The sequence below is a fragment of the Sceloporus occidentalis genome, unplaced genomic scaffold, assembly GCF_023333645.1.
Source record: "Sceloporus occidentalis isolate IW3139 unplaced genomic scaffold, rSceOcc1.0.p SCAF_5, whole genome shotgun sequence".
Classification (NCBI taxonomy): Eukaryota; Metazoa; Chordata; class Lepidosauria; order Squamata; family Phrynosomatidae; genus Sceloporus; species Sceloporus occidentalis.
Genome location: NW_028316985.1, coordinates 20,157,833 through 20,182,630, shown reverse-complemented (window position 1 = coordinate 20,182,630; position 24,798 = coordinate 20,157,833). Strand labels below are relative to the sequence as shown.

General features: G+C 41.6%; 1 protein-coding gene across 7 annotated transcripts in view; it reads left to right on the top strand.

Moving 5' to 3' along the window:
• LOC149311737 (IQ motif and SEC7 domain-containing protein 3-like) overlaps positions 1-24,798 on the top strand; it is a 210,143-nt gene that overhangs the window by 141,051 nt on the left and 44,294 nt on the right. For all 7 annotated transcript variants that reach the window (XM_089527805.1, XM_089527806.1, XM_089527811.1 and 4 more), the window contains exons 4-5: positions 8,354-9,447; positions 22,743-22,904. In XM_089527805.1, the coding sequence (XP_089383931.1) occupies positions 8,354-9,447; positions 22,743-22,904 (1,256 nt within the window). The remainder of the gene's footprint in view (positions 1-8,353; positions 9,448-22,742; positions 22,905-24,798) is intronic.

Here is a 24,798-nt window from a genome sequence, read left to right as displayed (position 1 = left end):
TGTGCTAAAAAAAATTTCATTTGTCTGCTATAATGTTGAAAGAACTGCATCAGGACTCCTGACCAAACTGCACTCTGGTTTATCAAAAATCGGTAGGATTCAACATGTGCTTCAGGAATAAACATTGGCTGATACTGAGTATCAGGTTTATGGATTTGTCGCTTATTTAAAGATCTGTTATTGATCTGTATTCAGTTAGAATATGTTGTGTTACTGGAAACATACATAAATGCCACCCCAGTCCACCTTAAGAGCCAGTCACTGGATTGGGCAAAGAAAGTGTGTTCAGCCTCTGATCAGGGTGCAAAGAGGACTATGTGTCTAAACCCCTCCTGCCATAAAACAAATCTACAACGATCAGAGCAGCTGAATGGGCCTCCTTGGCCTGATCTGGTGGCTAGCTTTTGTGGACTGGGGTTGGGTGAGGTCAGATGTTCCTTAATTACATAGATGTAACAAAAAAGCCAACATAGTGTTCCAGTGATTCATCTTAAGTATGGTTAGTAGTTACTACAAGTTACTTATAATTAATTTCCCCCAGTAATTAAGGTATAATTCCATTCCATTATAATTGTAATTTGAACTGGAGTAGTTTCACTTCCTTTACTATACAACGGTAACCAGAGGAGGGAATCACATACCCCTCCAAATGTTGGACTTCAAGTCCCTGCAGCCCTTGTCAGCATAGTCAATGGTAAATAAAAAAAGGGAGCTGCAGTCCAGGATATAGAGTACTTCATAATTCACTTCCATATTCCAGTTACTTTTACAATTTTGCAGATAGGCCCTCATTAAATGGTAGAAGAGGACTATCACCCGATTCAAGTGCTGCTGTTCCCCACTCTGTTTGGGCATTGAGGCAGTGATACGGTGGGAAATGTTTTTTTATGTCAGGCCAGTAGCTTCTAGCATCCAGGAATTTGTTTCTCTTTAAAATAACTAAAAGTAACCACTGTACTACTTTTAAGAAATGGGAAAGTAAAGAACTGCCTTTAAAAATTCATCATTATTGTGGTAAATGATGCCCTTCCATTGTTTTTACCTTGGAACTGTTATAGTTGTTCTTGTGTGCCTTCAAATAGTTTCCGATTTATGGTGTCCCAAACAAGAATCTGTTGTGGGGTTTTCTTGGCAAGACTTGTTCAGAGGAAGTTTGCCTTTGCCTTTCTCTGAGACTGAGACAGTGTGTCTTGTCCAAGATCATCCAGTGGGTTTCCATGGTTAAACAGAATCTGAACCCTGGTCTCCAGATTCATAGTCCCGTGCTCAAACTACAACACCACATTGGCTCTTCTGGAACTATAATTAGTTTGAAAAACCCTTTCCAAATTCTAAGCCAGGATAAAACCATAATTTATGAACCTGACATGTTTTCACTAAGTACAGCCATATTGCCTTAACAAAGGATTTAACTACATGCTATGTTAAATGAGTAACATGCAGCTAAATAAAAGGAACATGCATTTATGTTCCTTTTATTTACAATTATGTAAATGGAGACTAATTCAGATTCCAGTCCCCTCTCCCCCTATTTTTAAATCTGAACTGGGAGGCAAAGGGAGAACATTCCATTGAGAATTTTTGCTCCCTGAGAAAAAAGAAGTTTCTGTTATGTATGGTGGAATGAAGCTACAATAAAGAGAAGCTACTGTATTTTCCGGCGTATAAGACGTCCCCCAATTTTTCCAGTTAAAATATAGAGTTTGGGATATACTCGCTGTATAATACTACCCCTCTTCCAATGCACACCGAATAAAAATTTAAAAAACATCAGATTTGATTTCAATATGGTAATTTTAATTCAAATGCTTATGACATGCAGGTACTTAGCAGGAAAACTTGTTGTTATACAAAGCCTGCTTGGATTGGTCAGCTCTCCCTGCCTGCCCAGCCCTCCCTGTCTCCAAGACTATCAGAGCGGTATTGCAAACACGGCTCTTTTTTCTATACCCCGGGGCGTCCCAGACACCTGCAGCTTGCTCCACTCTTCAGTTACATATGTGGCGACTGCAGATTTTCCAGTCCGGCTTGGAAGTTTCAGCACCTGCCCTATAAGATGACACCCGGCGTATAAGACGACCCCCGACTTTTGAGAAGATTTTCCTGGGTTAAAAAGTAGTCTTATATGCCAGAAAATACAGTACATCCTATCATTTCTTTCCACAGCGTGTTCCTATCTAACCCAGAAAATTAAATATCTGAAAAAGTTCAAATGATTCCTCCCGCCCAGGAAAGATACAATAAGGATACAAAGTATAATTGGAAATATATTGCATGGAGATTACATTTTAAGAAATAATATGGGTGAAATGAAACAAACCCACAATAAAACCTAGAGAGTACAATACATTGGATATATAATGAATCTAGATGAAGGAAATTAAATCTCCAATAAACAGGAGACCACAAAATCTACCACAATTCTCTAACCCTGTTTCAGTGGGCAGTAAAATGCTGAAAATGAAGATTAACAGCACAATACCATGTATATTTATTTGAAATGTAGTCCCACTACACTCATTGGGTTTTATTCCCAGTAAGAATACGTAGCACTGTAGCCCATATGAGCTAAAATAATCCAGCAGTGTTTCAGGTTGATTCTGAAGAAGTGGTATCTCATGATTCTGAAGAAATCAGGGACGTAGCCAGGATTTTGGGAAAGGGGGGGGGGGGGTCCAGACTAAATGCCACCATTATAATAGGGCTTGGGTGCGGTGGCGTGGTGGCACGCACCATTCATTGTATCTAACAGAACGGGGGTCCAGAACCCATGGACCCCCCCCCCCCGGCTATGTCCCTGAAGAAATTGTTGTGTGCCTTCGAGTGTGACTTGTCCAAGGCTACACAGTGGGTTTATATGGCCAAATGGGGTTTCAAACCCTGGTTTCCAGAGGCGTACTCCAATGCTCAAACCACTACACCACGTTGGCTTGTCCTTCTGAAGAAGTAGATTTCTTGAAGTCATCATAAAGTTTGCAAAGATTTTTTATTTATAGTAATTGCTAAATAAGTCAACACCTACACAAAGCCTGTTGAGTCCATTCTAGCTGGGGCTAGCAATTAATTTAGGCCTTGGTTATGTAAAAGATAATTACGGTATTTTTGCTTCCAGGAAGAGGGGAGGGTGCTTGAGAAATTTTCTGCTTCAGCTGCTAAAACAGCTTGGTTGACATATAGTCCTATGTATCCTGGTTATGCAAAAGTGAGGGGCACTGTACCTTTCCCTGCCAAATTTAAATTTGCAGAATTTACATTTTGTTATTTATTTAGTGGAGGACTGTATTGCAGAAATCAGGAAGCATGAAAATTGAAGGATAACTGCTCTCTGAAGCACATACTAATCTGGGAAGTAGGAATCAATTTGGCAGTCCTAAAAATGTGGGCCTAACATAATTCTCAAGTTATGCTAACTTGCTAACTGCTACAGAGGCTGGAGAAGGACAGGGAATCGGTACGGAATAGAGTCTTGGTTTAAAGCAGGGATCATTATGAGCAAAAGGAGAAAAAGACTCCGCAACTGTGCAAAGGTCAAGTCTAAATGAAAGTAGGAGAAAAGTACATTCTTGGCCATTGGAGAGCTTTACTACTTTTGACTTTAATACTGTAACTTTCTTTAACACATGTAGAGAAAAAAAATATAGAGTTGTTCCCACTGAGTACATGCAGATTCCTTTTGAAGGCGGGTACCAAGTGAAAGCATCTAGGGACAGAGGGTCTTTCCCATTCTAAGCCAAAGTAACTCACATTATAACAGTGGTATTGTTTCTAGTATACATAGCTAGTTTCTAGAATGCATTGAGCTTTATGTAGACAAGGGAACACTGAGGCTGCATCCGCACTGCAGAAATAATCCAGCTTGACACCACTTTAACTGCCATATTTCAATGCCATGGGATTCTGGGAATTATAGTTTTGTGAGATATTTAGCCTTCTCTGTCAAAACACTCTAGTGCCACAACAAATTACAAATCCCAGGAATCCATAGCATTGAGCCAGGCAGTTAAAGTGGTGTCAACCTGGATTATTTCCGCAGTGCGGATACAGCCTGAGTTTGTGCACACAGATGACTTAAGTGGTTCAGTTCAGCAACAAATTCCCATATCAGACTAGTTGGGAGCTGGTCTTTATGTTACATTTGCCAGGGAAATTGGCATCCCTCTGGGAAACTTCTTAGTTGGTAGGGAAATTTTCTTATCATAGCATGAGATGTGGCCAATATGTAGTGAACTGCTTCCTGTCCCAGCTGGCAGACACAGTTGACAAAGATAATCATTCTTCAGAATATACATTATGTTCCAGTAGGAAAGAATATTGGAAATCGACAAGCAAACAGGTCACTCACCCCATTTCATCTAGTCTCAGTGTCAAAGTGTCCTATTAAATCTTGTGATTTGTGCACTGCTGTATATTTCAAGTTAGTCATTACATCTCACAGCTTCTCATATGAGAAGCTGAATGATGCCACATCCTCCACTCCCTGAAAGGTTGCTGCTTCATTGGCGGCTTCAGGTAATTGTACATCTGGTTTTTTTTATAATTGGTGTTTTTATGGATGTAGTGAGAATTTGATCTTTAATTAACAACAGTGTATGTTTTTATTCTGCTTTTTGACAAAAAGTTGTTTTGCCCTGTTTGTCAATATTAGGGATGTAAATTCTTATTTGGTTCACCTCACTGAGCAAATGAGAAAATCTCCCCCCCCCCCATTCCCCTTACCTTGAAATGGCAGGATTTTCTTTTCTTTTTGATGGTCATGCTATTGGAGAGATTTAGTGCATTGTCAAGATTCATATTTGCATATTTCTGTAAAATACACAAAATTGTAATGCAATCATTGTTACTTTGTTGCACAAGTAGCAAAAATAGGGGCACTGAGTGGCTTATTTTTTGTGTATGTAGCCTACCATTTTGCACAGTGTGTGTACATGTATGCTAATTTTACACAAACAATTTTGTCCAATTGATATTTTGCAAAAATTGCAGAAACTGGTACAACAACAAAAACCTCACCTGATTTGAGTTCTCCACTTCATGTTGGATGCAAGATCTCTTGAGGGAGTTGGACAATACTCAAGACACTTTTTCTTTATGTACAGCCAGCTAGTCTTGCCTAGAATCAAATTTCTTTTCCTGTAGCTTGCATCCATTGCTCCAGGTACTATTTTCTGGAGCAGCAGAAAACAAGCTTGCTCCCTCCTCAATAAGACATCCTTTCAAATATTTAAACAGGGCTATCATATCACCTCTTAACCTTCTCTTCTCCAGACTAAACATCCCCAGCTCCCTAAGGCATTCCTCATAGGGCATGGTTTCCAAACCCTTCACCATTTTAGTTGCCTTCCTTTGGACACCCTCCAGTTTCTCAACATCCTTTTTAAATTGTGGTAATATTGGACACAATATTCCAGGTGGAGCCTGACCAGAGCAGAATAGAGTGGCACTATTACTTCCCTTGATCTAGACACTATACTTCTATTGATGCAGCCTAGAATCACATTGGCCATTTTAGCTGCTGCATCACACTGTTGACTCATGCTCAACTTGTGGTATAGTAGGATTCCTATATCCCTTTCATACGTAGTCTCCGGAAGCCAGGTGTCCTCCATTCTATACATGTGCATTTCATTTTTACACCTTAAGTACAGTACCTTACATTTTTCCATGTTGAAATTCATTTTGTTAGCCTTCAGGATCATAGCCTGGGGGATGCTTTTTTGGATTGCAGCTCTTAGAAACACCTCTTCACAGTTGTTCTGGAAGTTGTATTCCACCCCCCCTTCCATGCTCTGTTCACAGGATCATGTTGTAAGCTGCTTGTCCATATGCATCTGCTGTAAATAATGCCATGATTATTAATGGTGGAGAGTAGCTAATGCTCCTATACTAGTATGTTCAATTTGATGTCCATATGGTATTCTGTTCATTAATACCAAGCTGATCCCCTCTGCATGAATCTATCTATCAAGTTCTTTAGCACATTATTGTAATTTGACAAATAGTGTCTTCCATGAGAACTCTGAAGAAGAACATCTCTTGACAGGTGAAAGAAAAAAACTGTCTAGGTCTCAGCTCTAAATCACAGTGTGGATAATTAGTGTTTATCCTATCATCGTTGTCATCCATCCTCTGCATCACCACCATCTCTGTCATCTTTTTATGGCCATTTGTTTGGACCAAAGCTGGAATGATATATTCTGAAGACACAAAGCATTCTCCAGTGGTCCACTAGTTAAGCTTTTATCAGCAAGTTAACAAGAAAGAGGCTATTTGTACAAAGATTCTTCTAAGAATCTAGGCAGAACATACAAACATAGAAACTGCTGGCATGAAATGTTTTGTTTGGTGTTTTTTCCCCTACTCTAGTGTGTGCATGTGCCCTTAACTAGCCCAGCTGCCCTTCTATTACAATCCCCCTTTTCTTGGCATTTTCCTCTTGCAACTTATTTCTCTGATTAGAATTGTATTTTCAGACCACTCAGCAGTGGGGACACTTATTTCTTTTCTTCCTTACTGGAGGATTTTGCCACTGTTAATCTGTATATAGAAAAAGGAAAATGAATTAGGTCTAGAAGTGGACTTTTTTTTTCAGGGGGAGGGGAACCCACCCATCCATAACTTTATGTATATCTTCCTCTCTCCCAGACTGAGACTCAAGGCTGCTTACAAAAAGTCAGACTACAATAAAATAGTTAAACAATAACAACAACATACACAATCAAGATTTAAAGAAAGGTCTTAACCTGTTGCCAAATAGAAAACAAAGGAACCATCCTAATTATCCTAGGGACAGAGTTCCAAAGTGTGGGAACAGCAGCAGAGAAAGCTTTCTTTCATGTTCCCACCATCCGTGCCTATGAAGATGGTGAGATCGAAAGAAGTGCAGACCTGAGAGTTAGGGAAGGCTCATATGGAAAGACAGTCCTTCAAATAGCCTCGGCCTGAGTTGTATATAATAATAATAATAATAATAATAATAATAATAATAATAATAGGATTTATTTATATGCCGCCCAATCATGGGGAATCTGGGTGGCTTACAACAGAGGGGATAATAGACGGTTCCCTGCCCTCAGGCTTACAATCTAAAAAGACATGGCACAAAAGGAGAAGGGAATGGTGGTGGGGAGGGGATCAGGTCCAGCATTCTTCTCTTCCTCTGAGGCCTGGACCAAGGCAGATTAAAATCTGGATATTATTAATATTTTCCACCCCTCCTCCTGGAGGAACAATGGTTGTTGAATTTAAACATTTTAACTTTAACATCTTATTGGCAGTTTTTAATTACTAGACCATTATCCAGTGTCAGTTACTTCTTTTTAATAATTCTGTTTTATATTGCAAGAAATGCCATTCAGAAACAAATCCTGCAATTAACTATAATTCAACCAAAACAAATTCCTTTTAAAAAGCACTTTTAAAAGAACAATTGCTATTTAAACTAGTGACCATAACAACTGAACTATATTTGCTACTTAGTTTTCTAATTTAGTCCTATATTGGTGTATTCCTGTACTCCTATAAATAGGCTACTGACTTGTCAACACAATTCCCAAAGTTTTATTGAAAGATGTAAATCATATCAAAGTCCAGTTACTTTGGATTGTTAATGTTAACATTAAAACATGGCTGATGAAGCTTTCTAATACATAAAATGTTTCACAGGATCCATATAAAAAGCAGGATTCATTTTTTTCATTAAAACATTAATGCAAAATGCACCAGTTTGAACAACAACAACAAACCAGTTTAAACCAAAACCACCAGTTTTTTTAAAAAATATATAAATTGTTTTTTCTCTAACCTTGTTTTTAAATGACATAAAAGGAATGTCAAACTCCCCAGTGCTTAGTTGACTTATGTACCACCCATGTTTCTGCTATCGCATGAAAGGGAGTATGAGTTAAACACATCTTGCCCACCCAGAATGTTGGCACCCTTTCCACCAGTCCCATATGAGGAGATGTAATGTCCCAATGCTGCCAGTGTATATCCAGTTCATAAGCCATGTTCAGTCATTCCTTTCCTACATGTTCATGTGGGCATATCCATGGTGGAGTGAGAGAGAGGTACATGCTCCCTGCCTTTCATTCAGTGGGCCTAATTATGAGAGATGCATAATCTGATTCAACTTTGAGTTAGACTAAGATATGAGTACTGCAATGAAGGACATTCAGTTGTGAAAAAAGGAGATAGTTTTGAAAGTACTGCAGTGCAGGGAGAGAGGGGTGGTCCACACAAATGCTGCACTGATTCTTTGACAGTACCATTTGGAAGTAATCAGTTTGGTAACAGAGATCATGGATATGCTTCGGAAATCAGTTTTGTAAAAAAAAGTCTTGTTTGTGTGTTTCAGATCGAAATGCTAGAGCACAAATACGGAGGCCACTTGGTATCTCGGAGGGCAGCCTGCACTATCCAGACGGCCTTCCGCCAGTACCAGCTCAGCAAAAACTTTGAGAAGATACGGAACTCACTTCTGGAGAGCCGCATGCCACGGCGGATTTCACTGAGGAAAGTACGAGTTCAGAACTCTGAAAGTTTCTCTGCTGAGAAAGCCCTGGTGGAAGGATACAATTTTGTTGGCATCCCCTTGGTGAGATCTCCATCTTTGCCAGCCACTATCAGCGGGGCACTGACTGAACTAGAGGACTCTTTCACTGAGCAAGTCCAATCTTTGGCCAAATCTATAGATGATGCCCTCAGCACATGGAGCTTGAAGACTATGTGTTCCCTTCAAGATGGCAGCTCCTATCAGATAAGGGAAACATTCAGTACTGGTTCAGTGCAACCAAATCAAGACCTGGAAGCTGAACTGAAGGACCAGCAAAAAGAGGAAGGTTTGCTGCCAGATACACTGCCAAAGAGCAGCAGCACCCTCATGATGGCCTTCAGGGATGTCACTGTCCAGATTGATAACAAGAACTTCTCTGTCTCCTCATCTACCTCGGTGTCTATGGCAAACTGCCTTGCCAACAACACCCAGGCTGGGATTACTCAAGCTGCCAAAATAGAAGAAATCCCAGAAGATGCGGGAAAAGAGGGCCAAGAGCCTCAAGCTGTTCCAGAAGGGCAGCCTGATTCTGAAATTCTCCAGAATAGTCATACAGAAACTGAGGAGAACATCAGCACCAATGGCTTGGGGGGAGGGGAACCAGAACCAGAACAAATGGTGGTGCAGAAGCTCAAATTTGGCTCTAACAATGAGACAGGGCAGAGCAAGGCCTCCGATGCCGAAAACGTGGACAATTCAGAGCAACTGAGCAGCAGCAGCACCTCCACCTCAGCCAAGTCTGCCTCAGAGTTATCCTCAAAGGAAGCCCTGCAGGCCATGATACTAAGCCTTCCACGGTACCACTGTGAGAATCCAGCCAGCTGCAAATCGCCTACTCTTTCCACAGACACCATGAGGAAGAGGCTCTATCGCATTGGACTAAACCTCTTTAACATGTAAGTGGTTAATAATAAGAAATCTTTTAATCCGTGATGACTTTGCTCAATTCATGGCAACAATGGTCTAGTGAAAATAATTGGGCTAGACTCATCCCAAACATAATGCTTTTGCATATAGGGGTTTGGCCATTTATGGAAGAAAGCCCTTATTATAGTTTTGTTCGACTGCTGCATTGAATACTTGCCAGAGATATAGAAAGAATGAATCCACATCAATGTGATTAGCATCCAGAGTGCTTGAGACAGGTCTCTGGCTGCCATCCAAATAGGATTGTATAAGAATGACAAATAAATATCCCTGTTGTTCTTGTTGTTTCCCAAAGGAGTTTTAAAAGAAAAGTCACCTCAGTTTTCAGTCCTCTCTGGCCTGAATGTTTTGGCTCTTTTTCTTGGTGAACTTGATAAAATTCTGCACTAGACTAAGACCAGTGTTCTCTGAGTAACAGCCGTAGGTGTGAAAAAAAGCACAGGCAGAGCAGAAAATCAGAGCTAGAACTTAGTCTTTTAAGGGGCTTTGCAACAAATCTGTTATATTGCCTTTCAGCCTGACCTCCTGAACCACTGTAAACCTTGTGGAGCGGGACCTATTTCTCTTGGAATTTGTATTTCCCCCTCCCCCCCAGTAGTAATTTCTTCAGTGCTATATGACACATGCTGGGGCTGAAACCAGTGGAGGGGATTCACTGGACTGCCCTCTTTGCACATTATTCATGTCAAAAATGTATGAACTGGTTGCTTGTAGCGGTCTTGAATTAGACCAAAGCTCATGGGCTATCCACTCCTGCATTAGGAAAATATTACAATTTGTCTTTATGTAGCTTCATCATGGGTTTCTGCAGCTGGTTATTGTTTCATTCATTAAATAACAGCACATGGCATATCTCTACAACTTCTCATTATATTGATCCAAACAGGAATGCCAAGTAAGACCTTGGAATGTACTTGTTTTTGCTTCATTTTTACCTCACCCTTACTCAAAGGGACAGCGTGTACAATGCTGTTGCTTTTAAAATTTTATCCTTACATCATTCCTGTGCTTATGAGATAAGTTAGGCTGACAGAATGCAACTGGTTGTGGGTTGTCAAGTGATTTTGATGGCTAAGTTGGGATTTGAAGCCAGGATCAATATTCTGTGTACTGTCCCACACTGGCTCACTTCCTTTTTACCAGGATGGCTTTGTTTGAATATCTTTTGCACTGTGGCTGCCTTAAATGACACCACAAGGAGGGAGACTTACCCTTTTGAGCGTGCTGCTCAAAAGCACATGCTGTGTGGATAAGCTATGGTCTCCACAGCTTTTATGTCTGACCACTTATTTCAAATCAAATAGTTTCAACTTGACACTAAAATGAAAGAAATAACAAACAGCACATTGCAATGTTTAGGGAGGTTGTTCCTCATGCTGGGAGCTGCCACCAAGGATGTTCTGTCCTTGGTAACTGCCCACCTGACAGCAGAAGGTTTAGCAGAGTCTTTTACAATGACTGCAGTAAATGAATGGCTTCATTTAATGTCTGGTTATCATGGCAAGCCCAAATGTGTAGGCCTCCAGAGACAATCCATCTAAAATTCAACCCTACTCAGTTCGTTATTGCAACAGGAGTCATGGAGCACATGCCTATCAGCTCCAATTGACCCTTAAAAGTGGTTAAATTCATCTTGGTTGTGCTAGTTATAAATATTTGCATGTACTAAATGTGCTAATAAAGTATGATGTTTGTAATATTTAGTTAAGATAGATAGATAGACCAATTTATTTTTACCCAGTCACCCTTTCCAACTGCATATCTCAGGCTAGACTAGCCACTTTTAGACACGTGTAACTTGAATATGCTAACAGACAATTTCAGAGATACATTATATTGGCTATAAACCTTCTTGAGCCATTGTGGTGTAGTGGTCTGAGCACTAGACTAGATCTCAGAATACTTGGTCTGCCATTGAAACCCACTGGGTGGCCTTGGGTGAGTCACACTCATGCTCAGATGAAGGCAACAAATCTCTCTGAACAAATCTAGCCAAGAAAACCCCAGTCACCATAAGTTGGAAACAACTTGAGGGCACACAACAACAACAACAACACCCTTTTGATTTGTTCTTTATATAGATCAGTGTTCTGCTCATGGGATTGTCTTACGTAGCTTTTTAAAAAATATATCTTTATTAATTTCCATAAAATCAATACATTATGAAATGAAAGATTGCTACATCCATTGTGTAGTCAAACCTTAATCTGATATAATATAACAAAACATCTGCGTAATCTCATACTGTCCTCCAAGACTCAAATATACTATGTTAATTTCATTAAACCTTCCTTATTATAGCATTAGATACTGCATCTTCCACATTTTCTTTTGTCTTATTGTTCTTTGGTATCTCTTCTAACTCTATTTAACCTTGCTATATTTATTTTCTTCTTTGTATACTTTCTTTCCTATTTTGTATTGTTTGACAATTCTTTTCAATCATTTTTCTATAAGAAATCTTCTTTTATGTCCCATGACTCTGTCCAATATTTTTTGATTGGGTCCCATTCCTTTTCTATCTTTTCTTTTGACTTATTATTGACTAATGCTGTTAAACAATCCATGTCTTTTAATTCTAATGTTTTCTGAAGCCAGTCATCTAAAGTAAGTACATAACCTCTTTTCCATTTTTTTTGCCAGGAGAATTCTAGCAGCTATGACTAAATACAGTATTACTCTCCCGTCCATTTTTTCTGTTTTGGTCTCTATAACAGAGATCATATTTAATAGATACAACTCTGGAACAAAAGAGTAATCTATTTTCAACATTTGCTGTATTTTTTATGTATTTTCAGCAAAATTTCTTTATTTCTGGGCAAGCCCACCACATATGATAATAGGATCCTCTCTCCTTCTGGCATTTCCAACAACTATTATCCCTTAATTTGTATATTTTAGCTGTTTTTAGTGGCTTAAAGTACCATCTATTAACAACTTTTATATGATTTTCTCTAAGATCTTGTGAGGCTGTAAATAGATTAGATTTCTTAAATGCCATCTCCCAGTTTTCTAGCGGTATTTCATGTCCTATTTCCTGTGCCCATTTGATTATATATGTGGATACTGTCTCCTGTTCCAGATCTCTTTGTAAGAGTAATCTCTATAATTTTGAGATTTTCCCTTTATCTTTTTTCCCATATAAGTTTGTCCAATTTATTTGGTTCTTTTTCGAAACCTTCTTTTTGTAGATCTTGTTTATATCTTTGTGTGATTTGTATGTATCCGAACCAGCTTATATTCTTACCATTAATTTTAAACTCTTCCCTTAGGTAGCTTTTTCAACATCTGTCCCACCTATGATTTTTAAACTTTTGGGTGGGAAATGCATTACTGTTCATTTGATTTTAAAATCAGAAGTATTAAGCCAATCTCAGTGTGATAGGCCTGAGATGCTTTCTTTTGTGCAGAGCATAAAGAAAATGTATATTAAAGGATTCCTTTGTCTAGGTTCATTGCAAGTCATCTTCTTATGCAATCAAAAAGGACATTCTGATTACTCATTCACTTGCTGTGAAAATGTTCAGAAGAAAGGCAAACTATTCTCACCTGAGTGGTGATATTGCAAAGCTTGGAAAATTACTTTTTAAGGAGGACAGATATACTGACATGCTAAAGGCATCTATAACTGAGGAGTGGTAAGATAATGTTCTGGTACCTGTCTGATGCCCTGGGTGCTGGCCTCAGGGTCCAGTTTTGTCCTCCATTCTGTTGAACACATACATATACTGCTAGGTGAGTTTATCTGGAGTTCTGATTTTCTGCCACCAGTGTGCTAAGGACATCTAGCTTTATCTCTTTTTTCCATCTAATTCCAAGAAGGCTCTTCCACTATTGAACGGGTGTCTGCTGTCAATAACGAACTAGAAGAAAGTGAACAAACTGAAGCTTAATCCAAACAAGACAGTGATCCTAATCATTTGAAATGTAGATCAGGAATAGAGATTTAGCCTGTATTGCCTGGACTTGTGTTCCCCCTGAATTTCATATTGGTGACTTGCGTGTACTCCTGGCCACAGTGAGAGGTGTATTTGCACAGTTAAAACTAGTGTGCCGGTTGTGCCTGTTCCAAGTGACAGAAAGTCTGGCCATAGTAATAGATGTTTTGATCACCTTCCATTTAGATTACTGCAATACATTCTACATGGTACTGTCTTAAAAAGGTAGTTGGTCCAAAATGCTATGGCCAGAATGCTGAATCTGGCTGGTTATTGGTGACAATGGCCTGTTACAGACAGCCAAAATAAAGCTGCTTCGAGTCACAGTGGAGGTATGGTATTTCAATGATGCATGCATCCTAAAAGTCCAGAAGCCACACCAAAGCCATGCTTCGGTCTGGAGCGTGGCTTTGGTGTGACTTCTGGACTCTTAGGATGCATGCATCATTGAAATACCATACCTCCACTGTGACTCGAAGCAGCTTTATTTTGGCTGTCTGTAACAGGCCAATAACTCCTTTATTGAAACAGCATCCCAGGCTACTGGTCACAAATGAAAATGTTGCTTATGACCTATAAAGCTGCTTATGCAGCTCAGGTCCAAACTATCTGAAAGATTATGGACGTCAACAGACCAGCATAAAGAGCCGGGGTGGAGTGGGGGTGTGGCGTCTGCATGCCTGTCACCCAGATGCTGCCCCATGGTGCCCGCCTGACCAGATGGGGGCCAGCATCATGCCACATCTTTGGTGCAGTGCTTAGATGTGCTGTGCCAAAGAAGCAACGAAAAGGTGCTGTAGTGTGGCCCCTTTTTGCATTGCACAAAGGCCAGATTGGGGCCATGGCATGTGGTTACCGCAGCCCCGATCTGGCAATGTACAGCCCTTATATCACTCTGTTTGAGTCTTCCCGAGTCTCTGTATTCTTGGAAGAGGTCTTTCTCTCTGTCCTGCCACCATCACAAGCCCCTCTAGTGAAGACATGTGTGAGGGCCTTCTCAGTTATTGCTCTACGACCCCTTCTCTACTCTCTTTCTGCTGGCAAGTAAAAATCTTTTACATTTAAATAGGCATGTGGTGAATGATTGTGATTGTACAGTTTGTTTCCTGAATACCTCAAAGCACTTGTCTGATCTTGGAAGCTAAGTAGGGTCAGCCCTGGTTACTACTTGGATGGGACACTACCAACAAATTTCAAGTGCTGTCAGTTATTTTTCAGAGGAGGAGACTGGCAAAACCACTTCTGAATATTCCTTGCCTAAGAGAACTCTACAAAATTAATGGGGTTGCCATAAGTCATCAAGCATCTTGAAGGCACATAGACACATATGCATGTGCTTCAGGTTTATTTTTATTGTTATGTTTTAAAATGTGTTTTGCATTTTTGGAATTTTAACATATTAGCCATTTTTTATTGTTAGGCTTTCAATAGTATCTTGTTTTAATCTTACTATAAGATGCCTTGGGTCCAACATCAGGAGAAGGATGACATATTCTCAAAACGGAGTTTCTCAAAATTTCTCAAAGGAGAGATACAGAAAGCACAATTTCAAACTGTTCCAATGAGGAGGAAAAATGGGATGGATGACCAAAGACCTTTCAAATGAGCTAAGTTTTAAAAGGGACTTGTATATAAACTGGAAAAAAGGGAAATCACCAAAGGTGAATTCAGACAAATAGCTAGCATGTGTAGGGGAGAAATCGGAAAAGCTGAAGTGCTGAATGAGTTCAGACTTGCTAAAAAGATTAAGAACAATAAAAAGGGTTTTTTTTGGGGGGGGGGGGAGTATGTCTCTAGCAAAAGGAAGAAGGAAACAGTAGGGCCGTTGGATGGAAAAGATGGTGAAATGCTAACAGGGGACAGAAAAAAGGCAGAACTACTCAACGCCTACTTTGCCACAGTCTTCTCATAATAGGAAAGGGGTGCTCAACTTAAGGAAAATGGAGCAGATAATGCAGTAAGGAAAATGCAGCACAGAATAAGTATAGAGGTAGTACAGGAATACCAAATTAGTCTAAATGAATTCGGGTCTGTAGGGCCAAGTGAACTACATTCAAGGGTATTAAAAGAACTGGCAGAAGTAATCTCAGAGTCATTGGCAATAATCTTTGACAACTCCTGGAAAACAGGAGTTGTCCCAGCAGACTGGAGGAGAGCAAATGTTATCCCCATCTTCAAAAAGGGGAAGAAAGAGGACACAAACAGTTACTGCCTGATTAGCCCGACATCAATACCAGGAAAGATTCTAGAGTGGCTCATTAGAGTGTCTATTACCATTTAGAAGGGAATGTCATAATCACAAAAAGTCAACATGGGTTTCTCAAAAAACAAATCGTGCCAGACTAATCTTATCTCTCTCTCTCTCATATATATATATATATATATATAAAAATTTAACAGCTTGGTAGATGAAGGGAACGCTACGGATGTAGTGCATCTTGATTTCAGTAAGATCTTTGATAAGGTCCCCCACAATATTCTGGCAAACAAGGTAGTAAAACGTGGGCCAGACAATTTAGCTGTTAGGTAAACTTGTAATTGGCTGACTGGCCAAACTCTTCTTGGAGAAGAGTGACCAGTGGGATGCCACAGGGTTCTGTCCTTGGCCCAGTGCTATTCAACATCTTTATCAATGACTTGGATGAAAGGAAAGATGGCATGCTCATCAGATTTGCAGATGACACCAAATTAGGAGCAATAGCTAATACCCCAGAGGACAGGATCAAAATTCAAAATGACCTTAATAGATTAGAAGGCTGGGACAAAACTAGAAACATGAACTTCAACAGGGAGAAATGTAAGGTACTACACTCAGGGTGAAAAAACAAAATGGACAGATATAAGATGGGGGACACCTGTCTTGACAGCAGTACATGTGAAATGGATCTTGGAGTCCTAGTAGACCACAAGTTAAACATGAATCAATAGGGTGAAGCCGCAGCTAAAAAGCCAATGTGATTCAAGGCTGCATCAATAGCAGTATAGTATCTAATCAAGGAAAGTAATAGTGCCATTCTATTCTGCTTTGGTCCGGCCTCTCCTGGAATACTGTGTCCAGTTCTGAGCACCACAATTTAAAAAGGATGTTGAGAAGCTGGAGAATGGCCTGATGAGGGTGATCAAAATGGTGAAGGGTCTGGAAACCATGCTATATCAGGAGAGACTTAGGGAGCTGGATATGTTTAACCTGGGGAAGAGATGGTTACGAAGTGATATGATAACCCTGTGTAAATATTTGAAGGGGTGTCATATTGAGGATGGAGCAAGCTTGTTTTCTGCTGCCCCAGAGAATAGGAACCGGAACAATTGGATGCAAGCTATAGGAAAAGAGATTCGACCTAAACATTAGGAGGAACTTCCTGACAGTAAGATCAGGTCAACAGTGGAACACACTCTCTCAGAGAATGGTGGGGTCTTCTTCCTTGGAGGTTTTTAAACAGAGGCTGGATGGCCATCTGTTGGAGGTGGTTTGATTGTGAGTTCCTGCATGGCAGTGTTGGACTGGATAGCCCTTGAAATCTCTTACAACCCTGTTTCTGTGATTCTATTATGTTATTTTATTAATTAATTAAAAATACCCAGGCTTCCATCTTTCACCAAAACATCATGCCACCACTGCTCAGTTAATGGATGGATTCAAGGGTGTCACAATATTCAATCATCTTAGGGGTTGTTCTCACTAGGTGAAACCCCGCATTCTGAATCGAATCCAAGGAGTGGCGTTCCTATTAGGATCCGATTTAAACCTAGAATGGTTCTAGAGCAACCCGCAATCGTCCCCACTACAAATCGAATTGTAGAGCGGAATAAAATTTTGAATCGAGTTTTCCTCATTTAACGCGTGTTAAAAAAACACTAGGGTCCGACCTACGTTTTTCCATTGATTCGATTTAGGAACCGGAGCATTTAAATAGGAACGACAGCCTTTGAAATTGCGTTAGGTGAATGGGAGGAGCGGACTGCGATGGGGCTGGCCTTGGGGGAGTTGCCCTTTCTGTCCCCATCCATCTGGCTGTCGCCATTTTTGCTTCCCTCACCCCGCTGTGGTCTTTCAATAAGAGATAAGGATTATTTTTATTTTTTATTTTAATGGTTTACAGGCGCTTAATCTCTTCAGCGCTTTAAACACCTGAAGTCCCGGCTGCTCAAGGCTTCCCCCGGTGGATTGCAACCTCCCCTCTGTGTGGGGAGAGCCCATTTCTAACGGAGGAGAGGCAGGGAAGGGATGGCTCCTCGCGAGGAGACATCTGATCTCGCCCAGGCAGGGAAGGGCTCTAATCAATGGGGGGGGGGGGGATAGAGCCTTTCTCTCTCCCTTTCTCAAATGGAATCTGCCTTCTCCTCCAACCCTGGAAAGAGAATCTTTGGGAAGAGTGCTCCCTCCCTGCTTTTCCAGCAGCCTCCTTCATTGATCTCTGGGCTCTCTGAAGGGATTCTCCCATAGTTCCTCTGGAAAGAGCTTCGCTTTGCCAGAAGCCTCTCCCATTGATCTCTGTGCTCTCTGAAGGGATTCTCCCTGGCTGTCTTGGGAGACAGGATGCTGCCCTCCAAAACCTATCCCATAGTTCCTCTGGAAAGAGCTTCGCTTTGCCAGAAGCCTCTCCCATTGATCTCTGTGCTCCCATTGATCTCTGTGCCATTTTTGCTTCCCTCACCCCTTTGTCCGCTGTGGTCTTTCAATAAGAGATAAGGATTATTTTTATTTTTGCAACCTCCCCTCTGTGTGGGGAGAGCCCATTTCTAACGGAGGAGAGGCAGGAAGGGAAGGCTCCTCTCGAAGAGGCATTCCCTGCCCGCTTGGGCTCTGATCTCGCCCAGGCAGGGAAGGGAAGGCTCCTCGCGAGGAGGCATCTGATCTCGCCCAGGCAGGGAAGGGAAGGCTCCTCGCGAGGAGGCATCTGATCTCGCCCAGGCAGGGAAGGGAAGGCTCCTCGCGAGGAGGCATCTGATCTCGCCCAGGCAGGGAAGGGAAGGGAAGGCTCCTCGCGAGGAGGCATCTGATCTCGCCCAGGCAGGGAAGGGAAGGCTCCTCGCGAGGAGGCATCTGATCTCGCCCAGACAGGGAAGGGAAGGCTCCTCGCAAGGAGGCATCTGATCTCGCCCAGGCAGGGAAGGGAAGGCTCCTCGCGAGGAGGCATCTGATCTCGCCCAGGCAAGGAAGGGCTCTGATCAATGGGGGGGGGGGGGAATAGAGCCTTTCTCCCTCCCTTTCTCAAATGAAATTTGCCTTCTCCTCCAACCCTGGAAAGAGAATCTTTGGGAAGAGTGCTCCCTCCCTGCTTTTCCAGCAGCCTCCTTCATTGATCTCTGGGCTCTCTGAAGGGATTCTCCCTGGCTGTCTTTTGGGAGACATGAAGAGGGGATGCTGTCATGCAAAACCTATCCCATAGTTCCTCTGGAAAGAGCTTGGGTTTCCTAAATTCGCTTTCATAAATCCGCTAAATTCACAAACAGTCAATGAAATGGAAACGATGCCAAAAGATAAATCGCTTCCAAATATTCCGGATTAACGTTACGTCATTCTGACGTACTATTGATTGACAGCTCCAAATAAGGTATGGAGGAGAAGAATCGCTTTATTTAAACACCGATTTCATGCCAAGTAGGAACGCTTGCAGGTAAAAACTTCGATTTAAATAACCAGATGGGAACGATGAACAAAGCGATTCGGATAGCGGGATAAGAACAGTGTTATTTTGAATCGATTTTATTAAAAACGTTGTATTTTAAATCATTTCAAATCTTAAGTGGGAACAACCCCTTAAAGGTAATTTTCTACATTTTGCAAATTTTGTAAAAAAAATCCACGGTTTCTGTCTCGCTTGAAACATACAAAGAATGTTGAAAGAATGAAAGAAAAAAATCATGAGACATAATTCTCTGTGTTCTCAAAGATATATGCATGTGAAGGTTAGCCCTTAAAAATTGGTTTGAATCCCTGCTCAGCTATAGAAACCCACTGGGTGGCCTTTGGCATGTCACACACTTTCAGTCTCAAAAGAAGGCAAAGACAACCCCCTCTGAACAAATCTTACCAAGAAAACCCCATGTTAGGTTCTCCTTAGGGTCAAAAATTATTTACAGCACATTACCACACTACACTCTTATAGTGCAGTTGTTCCACGTTTACTGCTTTGGCTACCTCCTGTTGCATTCTCAGGCTTGTAGTTCAGTGAAGCCTAATAGCTCTCTGGCTGAGAATTCTAAATGCCCCTCCTTAAATTGTCAAAAATGATTTACAGCACATTACCGCACTACACTCTTATAGTGCAGCTATTCCAAAGCTACTAAGGTCTGCATCCAGAAGTTCCATATGAATATCAAGTAGTGTGAGAGACAACATCACACCTCAATGTAGTCTGCAGCAAGATTTGTGCAGGGCCAAAATTCAGCCACCAAATTGCTGTCCTCTGGAACTTGTTCTATAGATAGGAGTGAAACCACCACAAAACAATGCCCTTTTCTGACAATTGATGTCATGGTGACTTGAGCTGAGTTCATTCCATAATCAGGCAGGAACCTAGAATGAAATAGATCTAGATAAACCTACAAAAAATACTTGGGTCTGATATCACAATCTTGCCCTCAGATGGGGTATTCATGAGGCAATAATTCCTATGAACTCCTGGGCCCAGGAAGACTTTTTTCTAGAGTGGTTGTGCCATTATCCCCGTCAACAGAGGAGAAATTACCACCCCACTTCCTTCCAGATAGTTTACCACTCCCTGAACCCATCCACTCAACCTTTCCCTTGGGTGACTCAAATAAACCACGATGGAAAAGGGTCAAGGAGATATGAACTGGGTCAAACTGCAACAAGCATCTTACACATATCCTCAGACTGAAGGAGCTGAAAACTGATTCTGCAGAATTGGACATAATAATGCATTAGACATCTCATTTGGATTTGTTTCAGCAGTGATGTTAAAATCATTATGAAGGCAAGCATTTTTGTTCTTAGAATGCCTTGCAGGCATCTATGAGTGTCACCATCATATTTGCTAGGGCAGATATTAATAGATATTTCCGCTTTTCCTCTGATGACCTACTCCATCCTCATGTCATATTTCTTTCTCTACATATGCATCATTTTTGGGACATTCCTCACACATGTCAGCACTAACTTGCCCTAAGGCTTAGTCACATAGAGGCAAATAATTTTTATGGTAAATGTGTTTGAAGCTGGTGAGGTCCTTTCCCCCACTCCCCTCCACCACACCTCTCATTTTGGATCACAATTACAACCTGCATTTTGGTCCTGCTTCCCCCAGTGGAAGTCACTATCTTTTGCACAAGTGATCATTAAAAATAATGACTTGTAGTTGCCAAATGGCTTTAATGCTATTCCTTTTCACAATAAGGCTGTGTACATGAGCCTTCCATTACAGGAAGTGCTCCCAACAGAACTACAACCATTATTGCTTCCACTAATAAATGTCAGGATGCTTGGTTATATAAACTTTTCCTGACAGGATTTAATAACACCAGTGGTTTACCTACGGTATTATAACTGCTACCCGATGCAAAAATTGGGTCTATGTGGCCCAAGAGGTCTTCTGTGTGGCCTTATCCTCCATGTCTTCAATCATGTAACTCCCTTATGAGCAATTATTGAGTAATATTCTGAACTGAGACAGCCTTCTGCAAATTGACTGAACACGTTTGTGACTTGGCACTTCAAACCACAACTCATTTCATGGTGAGTGGGTGGAATTCCTGGAATGGAGAAAGCCTCATTATGCCGTGTTGCTCTAATAGCAGTATTTGTGTGGGTGGCTATCTCTGTAGGCGAAGGGAAAGCCACGAGAGCTGAAGGAATTTCACAGCATCTAGCCAAGCTCAGTGAGCTCCTCAGGAAAATAAGAACGATGACTGCTAACTAAATCCAGAAACAGTACAGGGTGACGTTTTAATCAAATTGTACATTGCTGAAGGAATGTGAAAGGCAATATTAGTGCATGGTAACCTACAGATCCCTTTTGCACTGGATATGATATGTCAAATCAATTTAGTGACAAAATGACCAATTTAGCTTTGAATAAAAATGAACTGAAACTGGGATTAGTCACTGGGGTCTCACTGAGAGAATGGGTCCTTTTAAAGAGAATTATAAATTAAAGAAGAGCAAGCATGGCACAGTGGTTTGAATGTTGGACTATGATTCTGGAGGCCATGTTTCAAATCCCTACTTAGCCTTGAAATCTGATAGGTGACTTGAGCAAGTCACATTCTCTCAACCTCAGAGGATTGCAGTAGCAAACCCCCTCAGATGAAATTTGCCAAGAAAAACCCATGATACCTTACAATTTGAGCTGGGAAAGAATTCTATGGCGGGTTACAGACCGCCATTAAAGTACGTGCAGAGCGTGTACTAGGGTTAGGAAGGGGCAGTGCCTAGCACGTGCTCCACGTGCACAAAATGGTGGCGGCTGTTCCACATGGCTGCCGCCATGATGGCATCACGAACGTACCACCTCCAAACGAGGCGGTGCAGGCGTGACGCCATCGCTCCGTGCGAGGGCGCTTAATGCGCCCTTTTGGCGGAGCAGGAAGGAGCTCCGAAACGGAGCTCCTTCCTGGTTTGCGTCGCTGGTGCAGCTGTGTGAAGGCTGCACCAGCGACGCAAATCAGAAAGGGGCTGAGCGGCCCCTTTCTGGGAGTCCCCGCTGCCGTTGGGGTGTCCTTGGGGCTTGAAGCCCCAAGGGCACCCCTTTCCAGGCTGCGGGGAAGCGGCCTTTTGCCGCTTCCCCGCGGCCCAGAAAGCGGTGGATCGGGGCCTCAGCGGCTGCCGTTCTAACTGCTGAGGCCCTGATACACCGGGGAAAGGCGCGCCTACAGGCCGCCCCAAAGGGGCGGTCTGTAACGCGCCTATGTGAAACAGCAAGCAAGATGACCAGCACCTGCCTCTAAAATCCTTTATGAGCATGTGTGAATAGCAAAATGGAGGGAAAAAAGCATATAAGCTATTCCCACCATGCTTGTTCACTATAATGGAAATCATTAAAAAAGTGGAGGCTGCTGAAACAGAAAAGTCATCCCTGGATGACTTGAAGAAGCTTTCAGGTGCTCTATAGAAGGTCCAAATGTTTTTGTTTACTTACACAAGGCTTACTTGGCCTGTTTGTTTCATTTTACATTTGCATATTGTTAGTTTTGGATAAAATTTTTACTGAAACATGTTGAGCAGCTGTTCATTTTTGTAGGAACCTTCTATTCTTTCTGCCTCTGGTGCTGCTACATGTTTTGTTAAAGAAGTAATGCCTGGGAACACATCTTCTTCATCAGTTGAGGTGTACAATTAATCTTTGCTTGTCCTCTCATTTCAGAAATCCAGACAAGGGGATTCAGTTCCTTATCTCTCGCGGGTTTATCCCAGACACTCCAATTGGTGTGGCACATTTTCTGTTGCAACGCAAGGGGCTTAGTCGACAGATGATTGGGGAGTTCCTGGGAAACAGCAAGAAACAGTTCAACCGGGACGTTCTAGAGTAAGTGTCTCACCCCAATCGCATGCTTTCCTGCATCCATCATCCACAACTTCCTTTACTGTCAATGGTTATAATAATGGTTGTTATGGTTCACAAAATTTAACAGCTGCTATCCCCTCTCCCAGGTGCTCTCTTCCAAACATTCATTCTGAGAGATAAGTGGATACATTGGCTTCTTTTTGCATCTGGGGAACACTGGGAAATACACTGCAGGAGGGGAAAAAAGCTCACTGAACTGTTTGTATAAATGAATTAAGGGAGACGAGTGAAGGAAAAGAGGATATAGGCTTGCTTTGGAGGGGGAAAATCCACAGACTGGAAATCAAGAGACCTGGGATATCCTCCTGTAAAAGTCTGTGAGACTTGTACTCCCAAATCAATTAGAGGGTTCAGGAGGGGAAAATCCACCTGCATTGTTCACTCTTCAGCACTGATAAATGGCACAGCCATGACCAGTGGTTCCATTTCGCTGTAAGCAAGCAGACACCCTTGAGAGTGGAAGCCTAGGGCAGTTGTAATTCTGAACATCAAGACTGATGCTTGGTTGTACTTTACTGAGACTGAGATATAATAACAGCTAAGATCCTGCCTTCAAATGTGAACTGCCAGACAGACCAGCAAATCAAACAGTTGCTGAAGGCTTTTAGTCTTGTCACTCTCCACTTCTGCTGCAACCTTCTCCTACCTAATCCTGTTTTATGTTACTTTTGTCTTGGGGAATGCTAAGGCAATACTTTTTATCCCAAATGGCTAGAGGGAGGGCAGGACCATAGGAGGGTGCAGTCATACTAACTGGTGGAGTTAGAAGGAACAGATAAATCTGAGGAACTTTTATTGTATTCTCTGCCTTTTTGTAAGTTTGGGAGGAGGGTGGGATATAAATAAAGGACTTTATCACGTGGGGTTGTTAAACTGGGATTAAAGCAAGAAAATAGTTTCTTTTGGCATTACTATCATAAGGCATCACCTCTGTCCACTTCTGCGGTGTCTCCAAAGCATAGTGAGGGCATCTCTGGCTATTAACAAGGAACTCTCATGGATGCCCCCCTCAATCATGATTGCATTCTAAGTAAAGAAAAGTGTGATTATGTCTTCAGCTGCAATACCAGGATTGGGCAGTCCCATGGTCCCAGAGATCTGTTAGTGATCTCTAGGCTGTTTCCTTCCAGATATAGCTTCAGACATGTCTGTAGAGAAACAATGGCATTAAACCAATTTAAATCTATATTCTAGAGATCTTAGATTAGGGGCAGGCTACCTGGTACCAGACGTTTTGGGCCACATCTGCTCATCTTATATAGGGATCCCTATCTCAGAAGACACATTTGCATATTTACAAGGAAAGGCCTTCAAAATAAAAGAAAATATGGCTCTATCAAAGGTAGGAGTCAAATCCAAGAAAACAAGGGAGCCCAGACAGCATCCTTTCATACCTGATGGGCTTGATATCAACACCCAGCACAGTTGGGCAAAGTACAAGGGACCCAAGAGGGTTGGCACTGGTTGCCCATCTTCTTCTTCTTTTTCCTTCTTTTTCCTCCTCCTTTCACATTGTTACTAGAGAGTTAAAACACCCTGTTATGCTGCCTACCATTAATATATGTATTGCTCTTCTCAATGTGTTTTTGAAAGGAAGGAAGGAAGGAAGGAAGGAAGGAAGGAAGGAAGGAAGGTAGGTGGTATCTTCTGAGATGGAGATTCCTACATATGACATGCGCTGTTTTCTATGGACTGCAGTTTCCATAGTCCCAGGCAATTAGTCATGTCAGCCAGGGGTGTGAGCAGATGTGGTCCAAAACGTCTGGTGCCAGGTAGCCTATCCCTAATCTAGGATCTCTAGAACATAGATTTAAATTGGTTTAATGCCATTGTTTCTCTACAGACATGTCTGAGG